At 38.3% G+C, this 20,466-nt stretch overlaps 1 protein-coding gene across 1 annotated transcript in view; it reads left to right on the top strand.

The window, feature by feature from the left end:
* The window catches only part of ANO4 (anoctamin 4), a 121,634-nt gene that overhangs the window by 40,315 nt on the left and 60,853 nt on the right, over positions 1-20,466 (top strand). The window contains exons 5-8 of the mRNA XM_050901808.1: positions 8,683-8,783; positions 9,040-9,141; positions 11,980-12,024; positions 16,749-16,880. Of these exons, the coding sequence (XP_050757765.1) occupies positions 8,683-8,783; positions 9,040-9,141; positions 11,980-12,024; positions 16,749-16,880 (380 nt within the window). The remainder of the gene's footprint in view (positions 1-8,682; positions 8,784-9,039; positions 9,142-11,979; positions 12,025-16,748; positions 16,881-20,466) is intronic.

Raw genomic sequence — 20,466 nt, 5'->3', positions numbered from 1 at the left:
CCATGTAGTAATGGTGTCGTATCTGGAGAGATGGCTGCTCTATCATGTGCTTTGGCAGATTTCCAAGAAAACTTCCCTTGTAAAATTGCTGTTTACATCCTTTCAATGCATCAGATCACTTGAGTACCTTTAGTAAGACTACAGAGTGCAGTTGCTCAGAAATTTGATATGGCCATCTTATTAAAGGAATATAACAACTATTTGCGTTATGGAGAAGAGGAAAGGGAAAAAGGCTCAGTCATGTCTCTGCCTACAAATGAGCCAGACAGAAGAGTTTTAGAGCACTGAGTTGAACAATGTGAAGTGAATTATCAGAAGATGGCTCCTCAAACTCTTTCCAGTTCTAGTAATCCTAGCAGTAAGGTAAATAAAGCACAGAAAACTGAGATATAAGCTGGGGGAACAGGCATTTGAGTTGCCCAGACTTGCAGAGTATATGGGGAACTATAACAGGTAGAGTTGTGAGTGATTCACATTCTTCCCATGCATCTTTCCCCTTCATTTAATTGGGTCTTTTGTTTTCTCTGGTGCCTTTCCTTTCCTGGAAAGTGGGGACGTGCATTAAGTCTGAGAAGGCACTGTCAGAGTGGTCTTCTGTGACTTTCCCTTTCCTGCAGAGCAGAGCAAAACGTGTGTCCTGCACAACCAGGTGTGGTGCAGAGACACCCCCCCCAGGTGTTGCCGAGTGAATTAGCTTGGGAATTGCAGGTATTATAGTCACATCAGCATGGGATAGCACCCCACCTAATCAGCCATGCTAACATGCATGTGCACTATCCCTGCTACTCCTTCTACAGCCAGGGCTAACATCTCTGCCTGTAATTCCTCACGTTGTGGATGTGTAGCTGACTTGAAGAACGCGGGGCTTCATTGTGCCATGTGGACTGAACTAAAGCCTCTTTCCTGATGGTGTCATTTGGAGTAGGCTCTTCCTCAGCCATGGTCTTGTTGAATTCATTAATGTCTCTCTTTAGAAAGAATTCTGCATTACACTGTGAAATACAGAGGTATGCAGACTGTAACAGAGAGCTACAGGACAGTTCACTGCATCATGGAAAGAGTTGACACTGAAAAGACTTTGGAGTCTAGGCTGATAGTCGTATAAGTATTTCTTGTCTTCCTTGATTATATGAGCTGAGAAACAAGACTCTGAAGAGGGAGTTGAACAACCAAATAGCTGTATCGTGCTGGAGCATAGGCAGGTGCTCGGAACCTGGGCTGCTACAAATGGTTCTGCATCCACATGGGATGTCAGGGGGGGCCTTTCTGTCCAGAGATGCTGTGGTGCCCAGAGAGGTTGTGAGGTCTCCATCCACAGAGATATTCAAGACCCCACAAACTGCTCTAGTTGTCCCTGCTTTGAGCAGGGGTTTGGACTAGATGACCTCTGGATGTCCCTTCCAACCTCTATTATTCTGTGATGCTATGATAAGCAGCTTGTTCAGTTCCTCTAGGTTATTTGTATGCAAAAGCTATAATAAGCCTGCCTGCACGTTTTGGGTGTTTGATTGATTATTAAGTTTGTGAAATTAACTGTTGGACAAAAAATAAATTGCCTTTTTCTTTGCCAAAGCAATGTTTCTCCAATAAGCCTCTAAAAGCAAACATGAATATTTCATAGACAATTCATCAAATGTAAGTATTTTCTACTTCAAAAAATGATTAATGAGACATAAATCTGTACTGGGAAAATAATGTTTTTATATTTTACACTTGGGATAAATCACAAAGAAAGCTGCCTGATAAAATGTAGTTCAATTGTACGATGTATTTTTAACAGCCTGTGGTGCCAAAAGTAAAATATTGTACATAAGAGACCTTTTTTGGCCCATAGTACAGTCAAAAATGTTTGATGATCTCAACTATCACTGTATAAAATATTAACATTTTCAATCTAAAATTGCAGTGTATAACTGATGCCTCATGTAAAGAGGCTTAATGTCAAATAAAGTGTTCATAAATAAAAATGCATTATTCTGCTCAGAGGTTTTAGCTATCTGCATTTTTAAATCTGCAAATAATTAATTTCACATGTTTATACTATCTTCCAGTCCAGAGGAATTAAAAGATGCAGCCTGTCTGTTTGTCAGATGAAATCCATATGATTAGCTATTTTAATTGTCACAGAAATCTTACCCAGATGGGTCAAAACTGTATTCATTCAGTATTTACTAATGGGATTATCAAGAAATGTTTTATTGATGCCTCACATTCAGATCAACCTCTTCCATTAAGATGGTCATGCTGCAGGTATTTCTAATCTTTTTCTCTAGGAAGTGGAGTCCAAGTCAGAGGAAATTGTTTCCATGGTAGATTTAGTACATCTAAGTTACCTTACTGTGAGATCTATCCTGTCCATCACAAGTGAATTCAGATGACATTAATTAGAAATAAAGACATCCTTTCTCATGTTGTTTCTTCTCTCAAAGGAATGTATATCTCTCTACTGCAGACTGTAAGCTCATCGTTGCACAGTAAACTTGAGCAATGAGATAGTATTTGTATTTTATTTCTACTCAGGTAACCTACCCTGTTCTTTAAGTTGCCCTCCCACTCACACATTTTTGTCTACATGAAAGGACATTTGCAAACATTTCCCCTTGTTACTAACTCTGTTCTGTTCCAGCATTGAGATCCTGTCAGCTGCTGCCAGAAATTAAGCACTGTAACAATGACACCTGCTCTGAGTTGGATTAGATGACACATTGCCTGAATGCTGGCAATAGCCAGCGACCTGCCTGCATTACTAACTCCACTGGAGCTGAACCTCTGGAATTATTTTGCAAAGTAGAGATAAAGCTTTACCCCATCATCAAATTTTGTCATGAGATTTCATAGAAAAATTATTTTAAATTGTAATCATGTGAATCTGTCTCCTTATATCAAGTTATTCTATATTTTATATGTCAGTGTACTCTTATGTCAAAATTGTTGTATTAACAGCTTCCTAACTATTAGTTAGGGCTTTCTTTTTTTATGCTTATTTTCATCCTTATTGCTTTTGGCCTACAGTTCCTTGTAAGTCAAAAGCTTCTTAAAATCCTAATTGAAATGTGAGCAGTATATTCCCCTTTTTCACTAAACCTGTACTTTGATTGAAGGTATATATGTGAAAGATATTGGCACTATTATTTACTAGATTCCTCTGATCCATGAATGTGGAAGTTAATGCTTGTGAGTATGTAATATTTTCCCTGAAACTGGACATATATTGACAGTATCTAAGTAATTACCCAGTGGTAATATATGCGCTTTTGAAAAGTATTGGCAGCATATTACTGCTGCTTTTCCAGTTCTATGGAATTACCCTTGTGAATTTACATTTACTTTGGTTTTGCAGAGGAAGAATGGTTTAATCAACTAAAATTTGCTGGGTTTTGTTTTTCCACTTAATTCACCACATGGCAAATCAATCTGTGCTGTTAACATAACAGAGTAATTCTCAAAAACAGTGGAACCTGTAGCAGTTACTATTTACTACTCTGCACTCAGATGTCATACAGAGCTTGATTATAGAGAGAATTGTTACTAGAGGAAGGATGTTGATTTTCTCTCCTTTTCTGGCTTTTCCTGCATTGTGATCTTAACAGAAATAAGCTATGTTTGCCAGAAACTAAAGCACTGTTCCCATTCTGGCTTTTTGACTTGCCTTGCAGGGTCTTGCTAAAGTAGGCAAGGTTTAATTCTGGTTGCTGGATCTGTTTCAAAATCTTATTTATCTCCTCTTATGAGGAAGGCTTTAAAAGGTGAGGAGAGCACCAGTCTTGAGTATTTTTCTCTTAAGTGATGACAGGGAAAACACATTAATGGTAAATCCTGGTTTCTTTTCCCTATTGATATGTATACATAAATGAGAGCATTGGTTTTTTGCAGTTGCCTGCCTAGTAGCCTCAAGGCAAATAAACAATTACACCATTCAGTTGGAGGCACTGTAATTTTATCCTTCTTCAAGTTTATATGCTGTGAATCTCTTTTCTCAACTTTCTTAACTTTTAGACTCAAGAAATGCTTGTATTAAGGTGACTCCTACAGTTGTTTTTGTCTTAAAATGACTTGACAATATTATTGATAATGAACCAAAAGAAGTCTTTGTTGGAAGAGAGTGTTTAAGAGGGTATTTGACAAAAGACACTAATCTCCAGCCTTGATCCTGGAAGACAGCCTGCAAATACAGCAAAATGTGGGCTTTTCAAGAGATGTTCAATGTCAGCATAACTTTGCTTCCATTCAGACTAATAATGATAACTTCAGAACGAGCGGAGTCAGGTCAGTAGTGAATATATATATTTAAATCCTGCCATCAAAAGGAGTTAGAATGCCTGCAGGAGTACGTATGAGTTTAGTAGCCAGGACTTAAATTAAACAACAGTTAACACCACTCTGTGCCCACTTTCAGAAGGAGAATAAGAAATTGCCCTTTACAAGTTTTCCTTGGCCTAGCTGATGACTGTAACTCACCAAAGAAGGTGTTTATGCTTTTGGAGTTACATAAATGGCCCCTACTTTAGTCTCTTCCACTCCTTATGTAGTGATACTGGAGAAGAATATGGATCTTTGTTTTTAAACACGTTTATGGTTGATTTGTTTTCTTTGGGAAATACAATGTCTGTAAAAACTTAATGGTAGAAGAGAAAGGTAGTCTTTCCAGAAGGGCAAGTCTATAATACGTGGGCCTATGGTACTGCCTGTATTCTAGGGTTGGCAGCAATGATATGGTATTAAAGTGATTTGCCAGTGAAGCCAGAAAGGTTGGGAATTAATTAATAACTCTGATGCAGAGATATGGGCTATAGAAACTTGTGATTATCAAATACTGATCTAATATTTTCAGGAATTATGGAATATGATTTCAAGCTGTAAAAGGGGGTTGGGGAGTGGAAAGAAGAAGGGAAAAATTACAGCTTGTGAAAAATAGTAGCTTAATGGCACTGAACACTGAAACTTATTCTATATTGACTATCTGTAACCCAGACTCTGGTGATCTGAATTCTACCATACAAACCTGTTTTGAAGATCAAGGTTTCATTAAACTAAATACACCTTGCTAGTGCTTCTCATTCAGAATAATAATTTTTAAAAAGTTCTTGTAAGAAACAAGTTGTTTTATAAAGAATGCCGTCTTTGCACTGAACATTTTGAATTTTCATGTCTGTAAACTTGTAGTTTTCAACCAGCATTTCTCTGGAGAAGAGTACAGTTTTTCAATAGGAAATATTCTTTTCTCCAGCCAATTTCAGCAGGTGGGTTGCCCAGAGGCTGTGAAATCTCTGTCTGTGGAGATATTCAGGACTCAATGGGACAAGCCCCTGAGCAACCTGATCTAAGTTAGCCCTGCTTTAGCTAGAGAATTAGCCCAGATGACCCCTAGAGGTCCCTTCCAACCTAAATTAGTCTGCGATTGTCTGATTCTAAGTCTCTTGTCACACTGGGTTTGCACTGCTCTAAAGACCAGCAAGAAAGTTATTACTGACTGGAAGAAAATCTGTTTTGCTATGGATATTCCTCCTCAAGAAATCAGTTTGAAACAACCAATTTATTTGAACATTGGTGGCCTGGCAATTATCATATGGTGATAACTCTGTAGGCACTGGTGCCACAGGTCAATTCCAAACACTTACTCCATTTTTGTGTTTGTAAAGTGTTTTATCTCATTGTCTGTCCCCTTGATTCCTCTGTTTTTCTTTCTTCATCATCTAGACATCACTTTGTAGCAGATTGCTCATGTCAATAGTCATCTTATTTAAATTTCCAAGGGGAGCAATGTTACATTGATTTTTGTTTGCATGTTCCTATAATGTGAAATTGAAACCATTTACTTCTCCAAACCATTTGATAAGCCAAGCCTCGAAAGTCAATTACAACAGAAGAATGCTCCTCTCCAATGAAACATTTAGATGCTGAAGGATACTGTATCTAAATACTAATCTAACAGAGTTTAGCGGATTCCATTCATTAAAGTATTTTTGTAACTAAGATGGTGCTCTTGATATTTTTTTTCAGATATTTTGATTAGCTATTTTCTCCTTAGGTTATGTGAATATGACATTTCATTCAATTACTCCTCCATCTGGATTTGTTCTTCTCTTTCCAGTCTTGTTTTTCTTAGGCTTTCTTAGTGCTTTCCTTTACGAACACTTAACATGAGCAAACCCAAGAGAAATGGATTTCCATATTAATAATTTAGCATTATCTCTTTCTTCTGAAAATAACTGAACCTCCCAAATGTATTTTGGTTAGATCTTCTGTTGACAAAGCTGATAAAATAACATTACAAGATATTGAGTAAAAAATATTCTTTAAACATCTGTATTTATATTTGTGATAACTATATGGAAGTTTTTCATGTTTCTGTGTGAAAACATGTAACACATAAGAAATCAAATTTAGATGAAGATCGTGTGCACTTGTAAAACAGCATCTCCACAAATTATGTTACTGTGGCTGCCATATCTAGTATGGCTTAAACTACAATGTGCTGGAAAATGCCTATAAGCTTCCTGTTTAACAGCCATCACTAAATTTACAGGCTGTTTTTAATAAATTTCCTCCATTTCTCAAATTTTATTTGTGTGTCAGGACCGTAGTTTCCTTCTGTATATTGGGCTTATTAGACAGTTCTTTTGAGTTTTGATGGGTTTTGTTTGTTTTTTTTTAATTCGAGCTGTTTATGACAGAATTGCCAGTCCACTGCCGACTTAACCTCATCTTTGAGAGAGTAGTTTGCAGGAAATTTTTAGAGTAGCAGAACTTAGTCTTGGTTTTGTGGTATCTACTTGCTAAAGTCTGATGGGAAAATAAAAGATAATTTGTGAAATGTACCTATAAAGAAAAACATCATTAGAGGCCTGATTTAGAATCCATAAAAGTCAATGGAAAGAGTACAACTGAATTCATTGTCTCTGAAACAAGTCTCTTGGGGGCATTTTGTTGCTGTTTTATCATTTCATGTTGAAATATTTTTCAGAAAGTCATCAGCAAAAGAACAGCAGTATTTTTTTCCTGCAGTTTTTAATACCAGAAAGTCACTTGCTCCATTATGTGCTAAATCCATTTTTTCATGCAGCCCAATAGTACTTTGGGTACAAATATTTCTCTGTGTCCATTTTTGAGGATTCCAATATTCTGTTTGTTTAAAAAAATGCTAACACTGTAGTGACTGGGTTGGGGTTTTTTTTCTTTTTTTTTTTTTATGTGCTAAAGAAAATCATATATATGTATCTTAACTGTTAGAGCTTTCATTCCTATCATGTCACAAACTAGTAATAATGTTTTAGCTACTCTAAGGACATGAACATGCTATAGCAGTTTCAGTAATTTCAGCATCTGTTGGGATAGTGGAGGGAAGATTCAAATAGGCATCAAAAGTATAAATGTCAGCCTCCCACCCATATAGTCACTGTAGCTTCCAGATAAGCAATACTAGATTTAAGAACTCCTAGTAAGTTGTGTTAACCAAGAATTAATGTGAGAAACACTGAATGTAGTACAATGTCTAAAAAATTAGGAAAACACCCCTAAAGCCAACTAACAATTTTCTTGCCTGGTTTTCTGTCTTCACACTTTCCTTTTCTCATACCCTGTACACCTTTACCCGTTTCCTGGGTAAAGGAACTACTCAGCCTGTAGTAGTTGTCCCTGTTAATGTGATATATTCAGTTGTCTAAAGCTGTATTGTATGTAATTTTATGAGAATTTCATTGATTTTCATTAGAATTTGAACAATTCATCTTCCAGTATTAAGATGTGGCTGTCTGTGTTCTCACATGGGCTTCAGCCGACCCTGCTGTAGCTTTCTTGTAAAGCACTATTTCTCCTCCTGAAACAGACTGCAAACAGAGCTAAATTTCTCCCCTTCTCCTCTTTACTGCATATTCTCTGTTCTTCACGAGACAGCCTTCTGTTAGGTAACAGCCGTTCTGGTGCGCATACCCTACATAAAGTTCTCTTCACGCTACATACAACCCATAGAAAAGAAGACGGTGGCGCTGCAAAGAGATCTTGCTGGCATAGTCATGGCTCTTGACCTTCCTGGGCAACAAATCTGTACAATATTATGCTGTGGGCAGCATCAGATTTCCTTTTTCCCACTGGCTTTAGTTCTAACATTCAGAATTCATGTGGCCAAGAGGGAAGCTGGAGGAAGGGAAGCTGAAGACCATGGCTCTGTAGCTGGGACTTCATTATTTGTCCATGTGGGGCAACAATGATAAGACCACACTGTCATACAAACTTTTCTCGATTGCTAGATGTACCTCCACACATCTGCACTTTGGTGTGAGTGCAGAAAACCAGGTCAATTGGCAGAATCAGATCCTGACTTGCCATTTTGCTTTTAGCTGAAGTTCAGGACCAAGCTTCCAGACCTAGATTTACCCACCAGCCTTATTTCCACCCCACACTTGGGTAACCTACAACTGCATGTCAGCTTCCCCTCCATGTCCTCTTTTCCATGTGAAGGAAATGCACATGCAGGCCAGAAGGGAGCCACAGCATGGCTTTCAGGAAACCAGAAGGAAAATGAGTTGACAAAATACGGATAGAACTACACGTGCTTGAGGAAGAATCAGGAAGTGGGAGGGGTGACACAAGACCAGAAAAATAGATATTGACCACCGACCATGGTTTCTTTCTTTTTTACTTGAAAAAGTAAGCCCTGGTGGCTGTTTTGTTTTTCTTTTGCAGTCATCTCTAACAAACAGTGACATCATCTTTGTGAAGTTGCATGCCCCTTGGGAGGTCCTGGGCAAATATGCTGAACTAATGAATGTAAGAATGCCTTTCAGGTAGGTGTAGTTGTATTTTGTCTCAACCTCCAAAGTCACACTATACTGTAAAGCTAACGTAATAATAACACCAAAATGCACATGGAAAACCTCTTCTATAAGTTACCACACGTCTTTGGAAAATATAAATGGAGTACCTTAGATACCGTATTCATTGCTGTTTCTTGTTAATGCCTGCAATTTCAGTACGATACTGGTTTGAAATTAAGGTGAGCTGTAGCAGTGCAGCTGTTTTCATGGGGTATTCTATCCTTAGGCCCTTTAACCCCTTCAATGCTGGAGCCCCCTGCATACTTGTGCGCTGCTGTTTTTTAAATGGACATTTCATTGAAATCAATGGGAGGTCAAGAAGATCCAGGTACGTAAGGCAGCACAGAAGGTGCATGTCTGTTGGACGTATCTGGTATGTTCAGCACCTGTAAATTGCTTGTATATATAGTGTGTAATTATGGACATACAGATTATAAATAAGTATCCCATCTAATAGGAGAACAATTCAGACTATAAATGCTTTTTTCTGTGAAGAAAATAAAGAACTTACATTAAATGCTACTGATAACCAAATTCATTCCACATTGTCATTCAGATTATTTTTGTCATTTATTTAATATTATTTGCATGTTGGGCTATGAAATTTTCTATGTAAAATATTGATTTTACTCTGCTGGTTATCAGAACTGTTAAAATAGCATAAAGACTTTCACTGGAACTGGCCAAAACCCATGAACTGAGAGGTCTTGATTCTTCTTTCAATTAGCAGGGTTTATAGATGTATAACTCCATTGATTTTAATGGAATTACTCCTGAGCAAGAAAAGGATCAGGCCCAGAATATGCAACTAGTGAGTTGGTGTCCTTTGTAGGATTTCTTCTGCTTTCTTCTTCTTAAGGATGAAAAATGCCTCTGGTATGAGACAAGCTGCAGCAGTACAGAACTTGCTAGGAAAAATGGATATGAGTTAAGGACAAAATTACAGGTTTATTCTGTATGTATTTTGGTTTTCATATTCACAGCAAATCTTCAACTGTTCTTTCTTGTGCTTTTAGTGCTAAAGAGAAAAATATAAAAGCGATCACAAGTCATTGCAAGATACTCATATTCTTTTAAAAAAGTGTTCTAGCCATAGAAACAAAGGGCTGGGCCAAAAGTGTACCTCCTTCTGTGGCATTCCTTGAGATGAACCTGCCCCAGTAGGAGGACGAGGTCTCATGATTAAGAAATACACCAGGAACTCAGATTTTAGTCACTGTGAGCAGCTTGTTCTTTCCTGATCTGAAGTCCCTTTTTTGAAATCTGTCTCTCAGCAGACAGCAAAGTAGATGCCATACAGATTATATAGAAAGCATTGAAAATACTAAAGGTTTCTTGACCTTCTTCAGGACCACGGCTTTGTTCTTTCCACATCCACAGAGAGAGAATTATTACACTATTGTTAAGAGGAAATTATGGTGATTTACTAATGTCTGCTGGGCAGGCTCTTTAATTTTATTTTAAGAGCAATGGTACTGTTTACCATTTAAAAACAAGGACCAGCATTTTACAAAATGCCCACTAGTCTAGACTGCCTGTTTCCAGGTGCCCTTGTCTAACCCCTTGTTTTAAGGGCTGCTGATTGCTTACAGCTCCCGGTATTTTAGGTTGGAATTGTCCAAGGTCCATGCATCAGTGAATAAATTCCGTGCTGTTTCAAAGCAGGGTTGCCAAAACAGTGGATACCTGTGAATAGTTGAAGCAAAATCAAGAAGTGGATGGCATCTTCAGAAACACTTAGCTTTGACCCTTCTCTGCCCCTGCTGAGTAGAGCAAGATAAATAACACTATCTTGTGGAGGAGTTGGCCAAAGGAGGCTGGCCAACAGGAAATTGTTTCGAAAATTTCACTTCACCAGCACAATATGGACACTGATAACAAAAATAATGTCAAAATGTTATGCATTATTTAAATTCTAAGTTCTGAAAATTAACCTGGAATACTAACCAGGTTTTTTTCTATATTTTGTAAAGCATCAGTGCTGTCTTATTTTAGAAAGCTCCCAACCGCGCTTGCTTCCAAGGCACTAACAGCATTCCTACAGTACATTTAATATACATGAATATTCAGAATATGTGTGGTGCGAGCCCTTCATTTTCCAGAAGTGGTACAGTTCAGCGTTATACGATGGAACCTCTCAGAATACATAGAAACCACCTTGATTTAGCAATGACCTTCAGCAGATGACAAAGTCAGCCTCTGGAGGAGGTAGCCAGAGTTCAGGCAGGCACCCAGATCTTCCAGTAAGGAGTATCAGTCCCAAACCCACACCTAACAGCCCTCAAATTTTCTTAACTCTCATGAAGATGTGATCTCTCTGCTGAAAGCGATGGGTCAAATCCTGACAGCTGTGGTGTTATTAGGCATGTATGAGGAGAACAAGAGCTGCCAGCAGCAGAGTGGGATGGGAGGTGGACTCCCCGTTCTGGATCTACACAGGATGGTTAGGGGGCCGCTCTGCCCTGCAGGGCTGGTTGGGAAGCAGGCCTAGAGTGTGGTCAGCATGTGTCTGCTCATGCACTCTTGTCTGCTCACTTGTTTCCCATGCACGCTCCCACACAGCTTACTGCACTGACAACAGAAATCAGCTGTGCCTGTATGAGGGGCAGAGGGAGTGGCTGCATACTTGGGGGGGATGCCGAGCACATGCTCATTTGCTTGTGTAGCCTATATTCTGTTTCAAGGGATGTTACCCCAACAGCAAGCACTGGTCCCAGTTGGTACTGCGTGTGTTATGGCATATTGCAGCTTCAGGTACCACTTTCCTGGCTTTTCTAAGTGATTCCCCCTTGTGTTTCACCAAATGGAGCTTTAATAATTCACTAGTGGATATGAGATAATTTTTCCGTATTTGTATCAGTCCTATAGAATTCCTGCAACAGTTTATGGACTTCTTTGAAATAGAAACATCTTTGGGTCCCCATCTTTCACACGTGACAAATAGCAGAAAAGGAGAAGACAATGGGAAAATGATGACCTTCTTGCAATTCAAACGCCACCAGAGTCTGTGTGGCTTCCTGTGACAGTTCTGTTAATCTCTCTTTTAGTCTCTTCCTCCACCTCTTACAGGCTTCTGTCTTCAATCTCCTTTCCTTCCTTGCTAGTTCATACTGTAACTGACGATGGGTTTTCTTCTCGACTGGCTTCATTTTTGCTGTTCTTCCAGGAGAAAAATCTATTACCTGCACCGCCGATACAAGTTCATGAATAGGTGAGTACAATTCTTATGCCAGTCCAGTTTATGTTCATTTGGACCCAACAACAAAAGTAATGGTTGAGGTCAAGCTGGAAGGAAAAGTTTATTAGCTGTGTTTGTAGAAAGGGTGGAGGAAGTGATTACACGCTAGGACATCTGCAAAAAACAAATACAGAAGTTGCATTTTTAAGGCATCTGCAATGTGAAAGAGGCAATTCATTTTATCAGTGTTGCCTTTTTTAGGAATAAGGAAATATTTTTCAATTGATGGAGTCTTTTAAAGAAGAATAAGTATGTTAGTGCAAACACTGTATCTCTTTCTTTTCATGTAGCTTATTAGGGAGTTTCTTGGGGTTAAAATACCACAGTTAGAGCTTTTTTTTTTCATTTCCATGCACCTTGCTTACTTGTAATAGCGATGGCATTATTTATTTATTGCTTCCTCTGTGGGGATGCTTAGTACTTCGTTGGTAGATAAGAAGGCAAGTTCATCTCTGGTGTAACGTTATTGAGCTTGAGAGATGAGTGTTTTTCAAGAATCTTTTAAGTGCTTTCACTCAGTTATTAAATACCTTTAAGGTTATGTTTGATGCCTGGTTTATGGCTGACTTAATGCAATGAAAAACTTCCAATGCTGCAGTTTGTATTTTCTTTTTGATACCTTGGACAATTAAATGAAAATGTCTCCAAAAAGCCTAAAAAATATACAGGCTTGGCAAAGACCAGATCATATGTTGGCATTTAATGCCACAGTGCTGTTGATGCAGTTTTCAAAAGGGTCTAGCATTTGATTTACTGTGTCACTCTGAGGTCAGTGGAAATATTCTCATGAACCTCTGAAAGAGAAGAATTAAATTTGAAAAATCTGCATTTTGGAGTAAACAGCTGTATCACTTTGCAGATAATGTCAGTAGATGAACATCCATGGGAAAATAAATCACATATCACTGTGCTGTATGAGCATATTAAAAAGGATTTTGTATATTAAATTCCATTACAGTGTGCTGGTGACTTGAGAGTACCAGCATTGATCTCACATTATAGTATTTGCTTCTTTATATTAGTAAGCACCAAATGGGCACTTTGTGGACTTAAGGTATTTTACCTAGTCAGCACAGGCTAATAGACACACACAATTCTTCTAAAGCTTGTTGATGCTCCCCCACTTTCCATCCCCACCTTACAATAAATACTATACCGGCTGTCAACTTTGGAATTTGTCTTGATTTTAATTAAGACATGGCTGCTTTGATTAAAGCAATAGATAGGAAGGAGTAGGTGAAGATTCTAACATTTATATGTGGTGTATGAAATTTTGCTTTACATTCATTTTCTTATGAGTCAGGATGCGATTTGAAGTCAGTATGGGAAGAGTTATGATCTTTTTCTGGTATTTTAGTTCCTGAGTGATGAGAACACTTGGCTAAATTCAATTTTTATGTTCAGGTCTATAAATAGCTACTTGAGGCGGAAAAGCTATAGCTGAATAGTCCCAGTGGGAAAAAAGAAAACATATTCAGCTTTATTTTCATTTATGTGAAACTCAGATATACAGCTTCAATAAAAGTATCTATTTCCTCTACTCCTAGTTCAGTGAAGATTACAAGTAACTGAAGCCTTGGTCCATTTTTTGAGCTAAGCCAAACATTGTATTGACATTTGGGCAAAATTTATTTTAAAGAGGACTTTTGTTACAAGGCAAAGCCCAGAGCAGATCACTTGCAACTGGTCAACCTGCCTTGAATTTTCTTTCTGAAAAATTCTAGTGATCTCAAAATTTCAAATAACAAAACTCCACTAATATATTCCAGAGGAAAGGAGGGGTATCAGGTACCTATACAGTACCTGCACTGTGCTTAAAAAATAAATTAAGACAGTATCTAGCACTACAATATGTGTAAAGTTCTATCAAAGCTGACCCACAGATAAAAATCAGTCTTGATTCAAAACATTTTTTTTTAATTTTCCTAACTTCCTCTTTCCTTTGAAAAAATGATTCTATCCCTACCCCACTTCCTAGTGAGAAAACAGTTTCTCTGAAATTATTTGAGAAACCCTTTGTTTGAGTTAAGCACAATATGTATCTTCAGAAGGAGAATACTGAGTAAAGACTCGAGTTGGAGAGCAGGGGCAGAATTGAAGTGGAAGAGACTCTGTCTTTGAGACACTGTGTGAATTAAGAGAATGATTTTTTGCGTTATGAGGCTAACAAGTGTTTTTAAAGAAGGAATTTAAGAAGGGTATTATCAAATCTTCCACTCTTCTCTTTCATTGTGGCTAACTCTAGAGTGCCTCATTACTCCATGCACTCTACTGTTCTTGTGTAGGTTGCTCTGCTTTCCAAACACCGTTCCCCTATTCAGCTGAGTATATAAGCTTCTCCATAAGGGAAAGTGAAGCATAGATTAGCCTTGAAGAAGTGATAAAACACAGTAGATTTTTAACACTGTGTGTCTGTGTTTGTCACCACCAACACCACTCTTTCAGCTTTTTTTTTGAGAGCTGCTACTGTAGAGTACAAAGCCTGCACCGCTGGCTGGTGGCACTGCTGGAGTGAGCTGGAGGCAATTTAAGAATTTGGTTGTTTTTCTTTTCCAAGGAGATAACTAGGGTTTTTTTTTTCCCTAGGGATGGCTGTACTGTATGTTCTGGGCCTTGCAGAAAGGCTTTTCAACCTTCTCAGACCTGTTTGCCAGCAGGCTCACTGAGCATGCCAAGTAATGTGAGCCTTGGGAATGGCAAACCAGTCAAATTCTGGGTACACTCAGTGAGAAGCCAACATGAATAATGCATTGCTCTTAAGTGGGGAAAGCACTGTGTGCCTGCGTGCGTGCATGCGTGGTGTGATAAACCTGCAGCACGCGCATCTCAAATGTGCACATTTGACTTGCAGGATGAATGGAAAAGGATTGCAGATTAGCAAGGGTGTTAATAGCTTAGAGAATTCAAACGATTTTAGTTAACAAATAAGCATGGAACGGGATATTTAGAAAATCCTTCTGCCTGATTCCTCTTCCCTTTTCCATACCCAGAGTCACTAAGCTTGCTGAATATACAGTAATGCAGAGCTTGTGGACTTTACAGAGGAAAAACTGGAGGCCAACAGACAGGGAATTCCCCTGTGGAGAACTTACTTTTCCCTTGTCATTCCTATCAGTGTCTGCACAGACTAGCTCAAGGCTGTCAGGCTTGATGCTGCAACTGGAGAGTTACAGTTGGTCAGGCCCTTTACAGCCCGGAGATCTGACATCTTGCCTGCACTCAGGCACAGACATTTGCAAACTACCTCCTCCTGTGCTCTGAACTGCTGGGCCATCGCAAACACTGCTCATGAAGAGTTTATGATTAATTTAGTATAAGTCTTATGTTATGTTCACATACATGTTCCAGTTCTTCCAAACAGTCCTGATGGTAAATTTGCGCCCTGCCCCGCTATTCCCAGAATGGGAATACAGAAATGGTACCAAAACAAGTAGAGCTAATTCGGTTACAATTTTGAAATGTGCCCATTTTTAAAAATTAGCATTAGCTTTCCTATCCAAGATAAAAATACCTGATGGGAGAAGGTTGAATATTCCAGGAAATATTATATGTATTTTACATGCAAGTATGTAATAATTTCACGTCACTTTCCCACACACTCAGCTGCTTGGGTATGGATCACCCTCCCTCAAAGTGACTGTGCAGAGGTCACAGCATTTGCTGGTCATAGAGTTATTGTGCTGACCTCTGTCAAAAGAAAAGAAACAACTACATTTCCAGTCTTTGAGCTTCATCCAGAACTGGACTTAAAGTTCCAAGGATGTTGATTCGTGCCCTTTAGCTCCACTCCTGGAAAGATTCATCCAGTGACTGAAGTATGTGCATGGTCCATAATTTGTAGTCTATGATTTTTGCAGGCAAGGATCACTGATTAGGACTTGAAGGTGTTAGGAACTCTTCTGAGAGAGCAGGGCTCATTGTGCCAGACATATCTCATCTTTGTTATGTGTTTTTCATTATAACATTTTAGTTTGGATTTGAATTTGGTTTAGATTGTCTTCTCCAATCAGCTCTGGTTCTTCCCTTGCCCTTCATTTCAGTGTGCATCTTTGCATCAGTGCACTTGCAGTTAAATCTGCCCTTTCTCCAGCTTGATCTTAGTTTGCTTTCACCTTCTAAATGTAAGAATCTGCGCAGCAGTCACCTGTTAATCTATATACTGAGTATTCTGGTTTCATGGAGGTTGTAGTATTGCAAGACACTACAATTGAACCAAATGAACAAAGTAGCCTATTATTTATAGCATCAGTTGCGAGGTAAGAATCCACACGGAGAGCAGTAAAGGGATGCAACTTGCTGGGATTTAGCTGCCAAAGCTCTCTGTCACAGTCTCTGGTGTTCTAATGTTTATATGTCCAAAGTCTAATGTGTCAATTAAGCCTGAAATTTAAACTAACTGAAAAGCTGAGAAATAAAGGTTTAGAGAGTTGCCAAGAGCTTACTGGACTTAATAAGATTTATAGCAGCATGTACCATCAGCATTTCTTTTCTGTTGAGACAAAATAAGATGCTCCTCTGCTGAAAGCTGGTTATTAATAATCAAGTTTAGCATGTATAATTTGGTCTGCCTCAAAAAAGTCAAAAGACGTTTCATCTTTTCTAGTTGTAAATATTAAGTGGCCTAGTTTGCCAGCATGTGTTCTTTGTAAGTGCTCTGTAACACTATCTCAAATGCTCACGCTTTTCATGTGCTGCAGGATCGAGAAACAAATAAGCAGGTTTCGAGGATGGTTACCTAGAAAGCCAATGAAACTGGACAAGGAGACACTGCCAGATCTGGAGGAGAATGACTGCTATACTGCTCCATTCAGCCAACAAAGGATCCATCAGTGAGTATTTTATTATATCTTAATTACAAGATGAATTTTTTTCCTTCTGGATTCACCTTAGAAAAAATCAATTTCTTAATTCATGTCTTAAAGACTAGTGCCTTCAGATTAGTTCTTTCTCACAAAAAGGGAGAGAGAGAGAGTCTTGAGAGAGCATAAAGTCTGTCTACATTTCTAATAATTAAAGATCCAGCTCAAAGCTAAAGGAAATCAATGGAAAAGTTCCTTTTAATTCACTGGAATTTCAATTACATCCTTAAAGTAGTCAAATGGCTAATTCTCTCTTGGGTCAGAATTGCAGTTGTTCTTTGTCTCTTAAAGATGTGACTAAAACTTCTTTTTCAGCGTTTCTATGTCTTTAGCATAATCAAAATTAGTCCTTCTAACACTGATGGTTGAAATAAACTGGTACTGCATTTCATTCCTATTTACAACTGTAGAACAAACAGAACTCTAAAGAAAGCAGAGAATGTAATTTTGTTTGTATTTCTCTGTCTTTTACTTTTATGGAAGCAAAACTGCTTGCCAAATGCCAGTGTTAAGACCTATCAGTGACACTTGTCCAAGCATACCAATGGCACCAGTGTTGCACCAATGTCAGTAGAGAAATCATTTGACTACTAGAAGCGTTTATTCACTTGCAAAATGCAAAACAGAAAAAGCTCCACATGACTTTCAGATCCCATGTTGAATTTCAGGGCTGTCAAATTTTGGAGAAAGAGGGTCTCTTATGGGTAGTTGCAGTGTTTGTGATACAGGAAACAATCATTGACTAACTGAAAACAAAATCACAAAGAGTAGATAGCACTGATCAGGGTACTAACAGAAGACACAGAATGAATTACATGCAGCTCAAAATCTAAAAATCTGAAATATGTGATTTTATTCAGGGAGAAGCCGAGTTGATGTAATGCTCTTAAATGCCTCACTTTGAATGAACAATTTTTCAGGGATTGGATTTATTAGCTGCAATAGGAATGTATAAAGTAGACCTCCTCTGCCATAAGTAGTGTCTTTCCAAATACAGCAGAAAAACAAAAACAGGTGCAAATCTCCAGGGAAATTTCAGTAGAAGTCTGCTTCTAGCACCAGTCACGAGCCAGGGTTATCTCCACTAAATGTCTGTGGCCTGAATAGACATCAGGTTCAGACTACAGAGTCTTCCGATACTTGAGCAAAAAGATGGGTCAGTTATTGTGCCCTGCAAGAGGAAGAATAGGTGCAAATTAGTTTGAGAATAGACCAATGATAATAAAAAATGAAGAAATTGGGATGTCTGGATTGATATTTTTATTAATAGTTATATTAACTACTAACTTGCCTTAAAATTACGGCACCTAAGAAAGGGGTTTTTGTGGCTGGAAGGAGAATTGGTATATATGAACCAGAATACTTTTTTCATTCTTCTGCCTTGCTCATGTTTGTGTTGGTAAACTGGCGGGGGGGGGGGGGTGGTGGTATTAAATACTGTGTTAGTTTCATTAACATTCCCACTGTTGTTTGGCACTTCTTTTACATCATTGCAGACTTTGAAGCTCTACTTCCCGGCTGGCCTGACATTTTCTGTTTTGCTTTCTGTGTAGTCTTTTTTTCCTTTTGTGTGGGGACTGATAAAATGCTGGCTGAGCTGCCCTCCTTCTCCCAAAAGGTGCTGGCTCTGATAGGATTCTTGTGTTCCTGTCATGCTCCAGCCTATTGGCCGTGTCTGTCTTATTCTACTTCACTAGAATTTTGAAATATAATGACTTGTTCAGTATTTGTCTAGTGAGTTGCATGCAGGTGTTTTAATTGTTCCAAGAATTTCAGGGTATGTTGGTAAGCAGAACATTTCAGGAACATCTTTAGTATGTGCTTTTAATCTTTGATTGTGGAGTGCAGGTATCAAATAATTGGAAATGTAGTTAAAAAGAATGATTTTATTAGTATCAGTTAACAGTCAAGACGTGTATTGTGTTGGGGTTCACTTAGTTTGTACGAATTGCTGCTTACTTTGTGCAAATTGCTGCTTCTTCAAAGATACACGTAAACGTTCTTTTGAAAGATCTGTATATAACAAGCCAGTAGTAAAGATGCCCACCTATCCCCGAACATGGGGAAAGTATGAGTAGAAATTGATTTTTTAATTTATGTTTATCCCAGTACATATTAACTGATGTAGCAATTACTGTGACTGCGCCTTCATTTATCTGAGTCAGTTGTGCCAGATGAGGGTTTGATCACTAAGAAAATGATTTCTCTTTCACCTCTACCCACTGCTAAGCGTAGTAACCTTCACAAGGGCAGCACTGATAATTGTCGCCTACTCAGAACAGTAACAGAAATGCTCCAAAGTTGATAAAATCCTGCCTCCATATTAGATTAAAGCTTCAGTTTTCAGTTGTCACTGTTGTATTACATAAGCTTTTACTTGCTTTTTAACAAGTAAAAAAGGTACTAATTGAATATAAAATTACTTGTTTTTTAAAACCTGTCAGGGCTTTTATTTAAATTTCTAACCCAGAGACCCACAATGCTGTTTTAGGAATGTGAAGATAAATAGTTACTGAAATTCTTGAGCTGCAGAAATGAAGAATTGCCATCTACAATAATGTTATGATAATTTAGCTTGCAGTTTGTTAGTGGTAAGAAAAGTCCATGCATTTTCATATTTGGTGTAGTTAGGGTTTTGCTAGAGTGCTCTTACCATACCATATTGCCATTACAATGCAATTATAATGGAGGCTACATAATTGTCATGGGCAGTTACTTGTGGAGTTCACATTGTCTTCAACAAATACATCATCCTGTAGGCTAGAATAACAGTGACAGTCTCTTCCCTACTCTTGGGCTTTTAGATGCGACTCTGCATCCCTTTCCATCACACAGTTATGCCAAAACTGATTCAGACAGAACATGCACAGGACAGGGAGGGTCCCAGTACCACATCGATGCTCAGCTGGCTGACCTCAGTGTTGTTTAAGACTTTTCATCCAACATGGGGCCATTTTTTGAGGAAGGAAAATGTAACACATTGGGTTCTTAAAGTCCTCAGAAAATGGAGAATAAATGCAAGGCTTTCAGTCCTTGTGCACTATGTTAAGGTGGTAGCTGAAAAACGTCACCAGTGACTGCTTTTAATCACATTTTATGTACAGATTTCGAGTTTCAAGTCTATAATAAAAAAGATAAAATTTTCTTGCAAATCTGGAATCCTAAGTGAGGACAAGAGATGAGTGGGAAGTACATTATACTGTTCTTTAAGAAATAGCCACAGGAGCCTAAAGCATATAATCAGTGTTTTAATGACACTAATGAGGATTTTTCTGGCTATTGTACAAGTATTTCTGGAGAGCAAGATACATACTTTTGCCAGTTGAACATATCTAGGATTTCTGTGTTGTCATAAATCAATGTTTATCCAAGACATGCTGAACAATTGCTTAATGGCTATGTAGTAAATCATTCACAAATACAACAATCTTGGAAGTATAAATCTCCATATACTGATTTTTCAGATAAGATCTCCATGTCCTCACTGTAGATTTTGCCAAATACTATAGCTGGAGGTTGCAGAATTCTTCCTTCTTTCCTGGTTTTATGCGCTTTT

Source organism: Gymnogyps californianus, chromosome 1 (genome assembly GCF_018139145.2).
Source record: "Gymnogyps californianus isolate 813 chromosome 1, ASM1813914v2, whole genome shotgun sequence".
In the NCBI taxonomy this organism is placed as follows: Eukaryota; Metazoa; Chordata; class Aves; order Accipitriformes; family Cathartidae; genus Gymnogyps; species Gymnogyps californianus.
The sequence above is the reverse complement of the archived record's forward strand: the minus strand, read 5'-3'. Positions and strand labels throughout refer to the sequence as shown.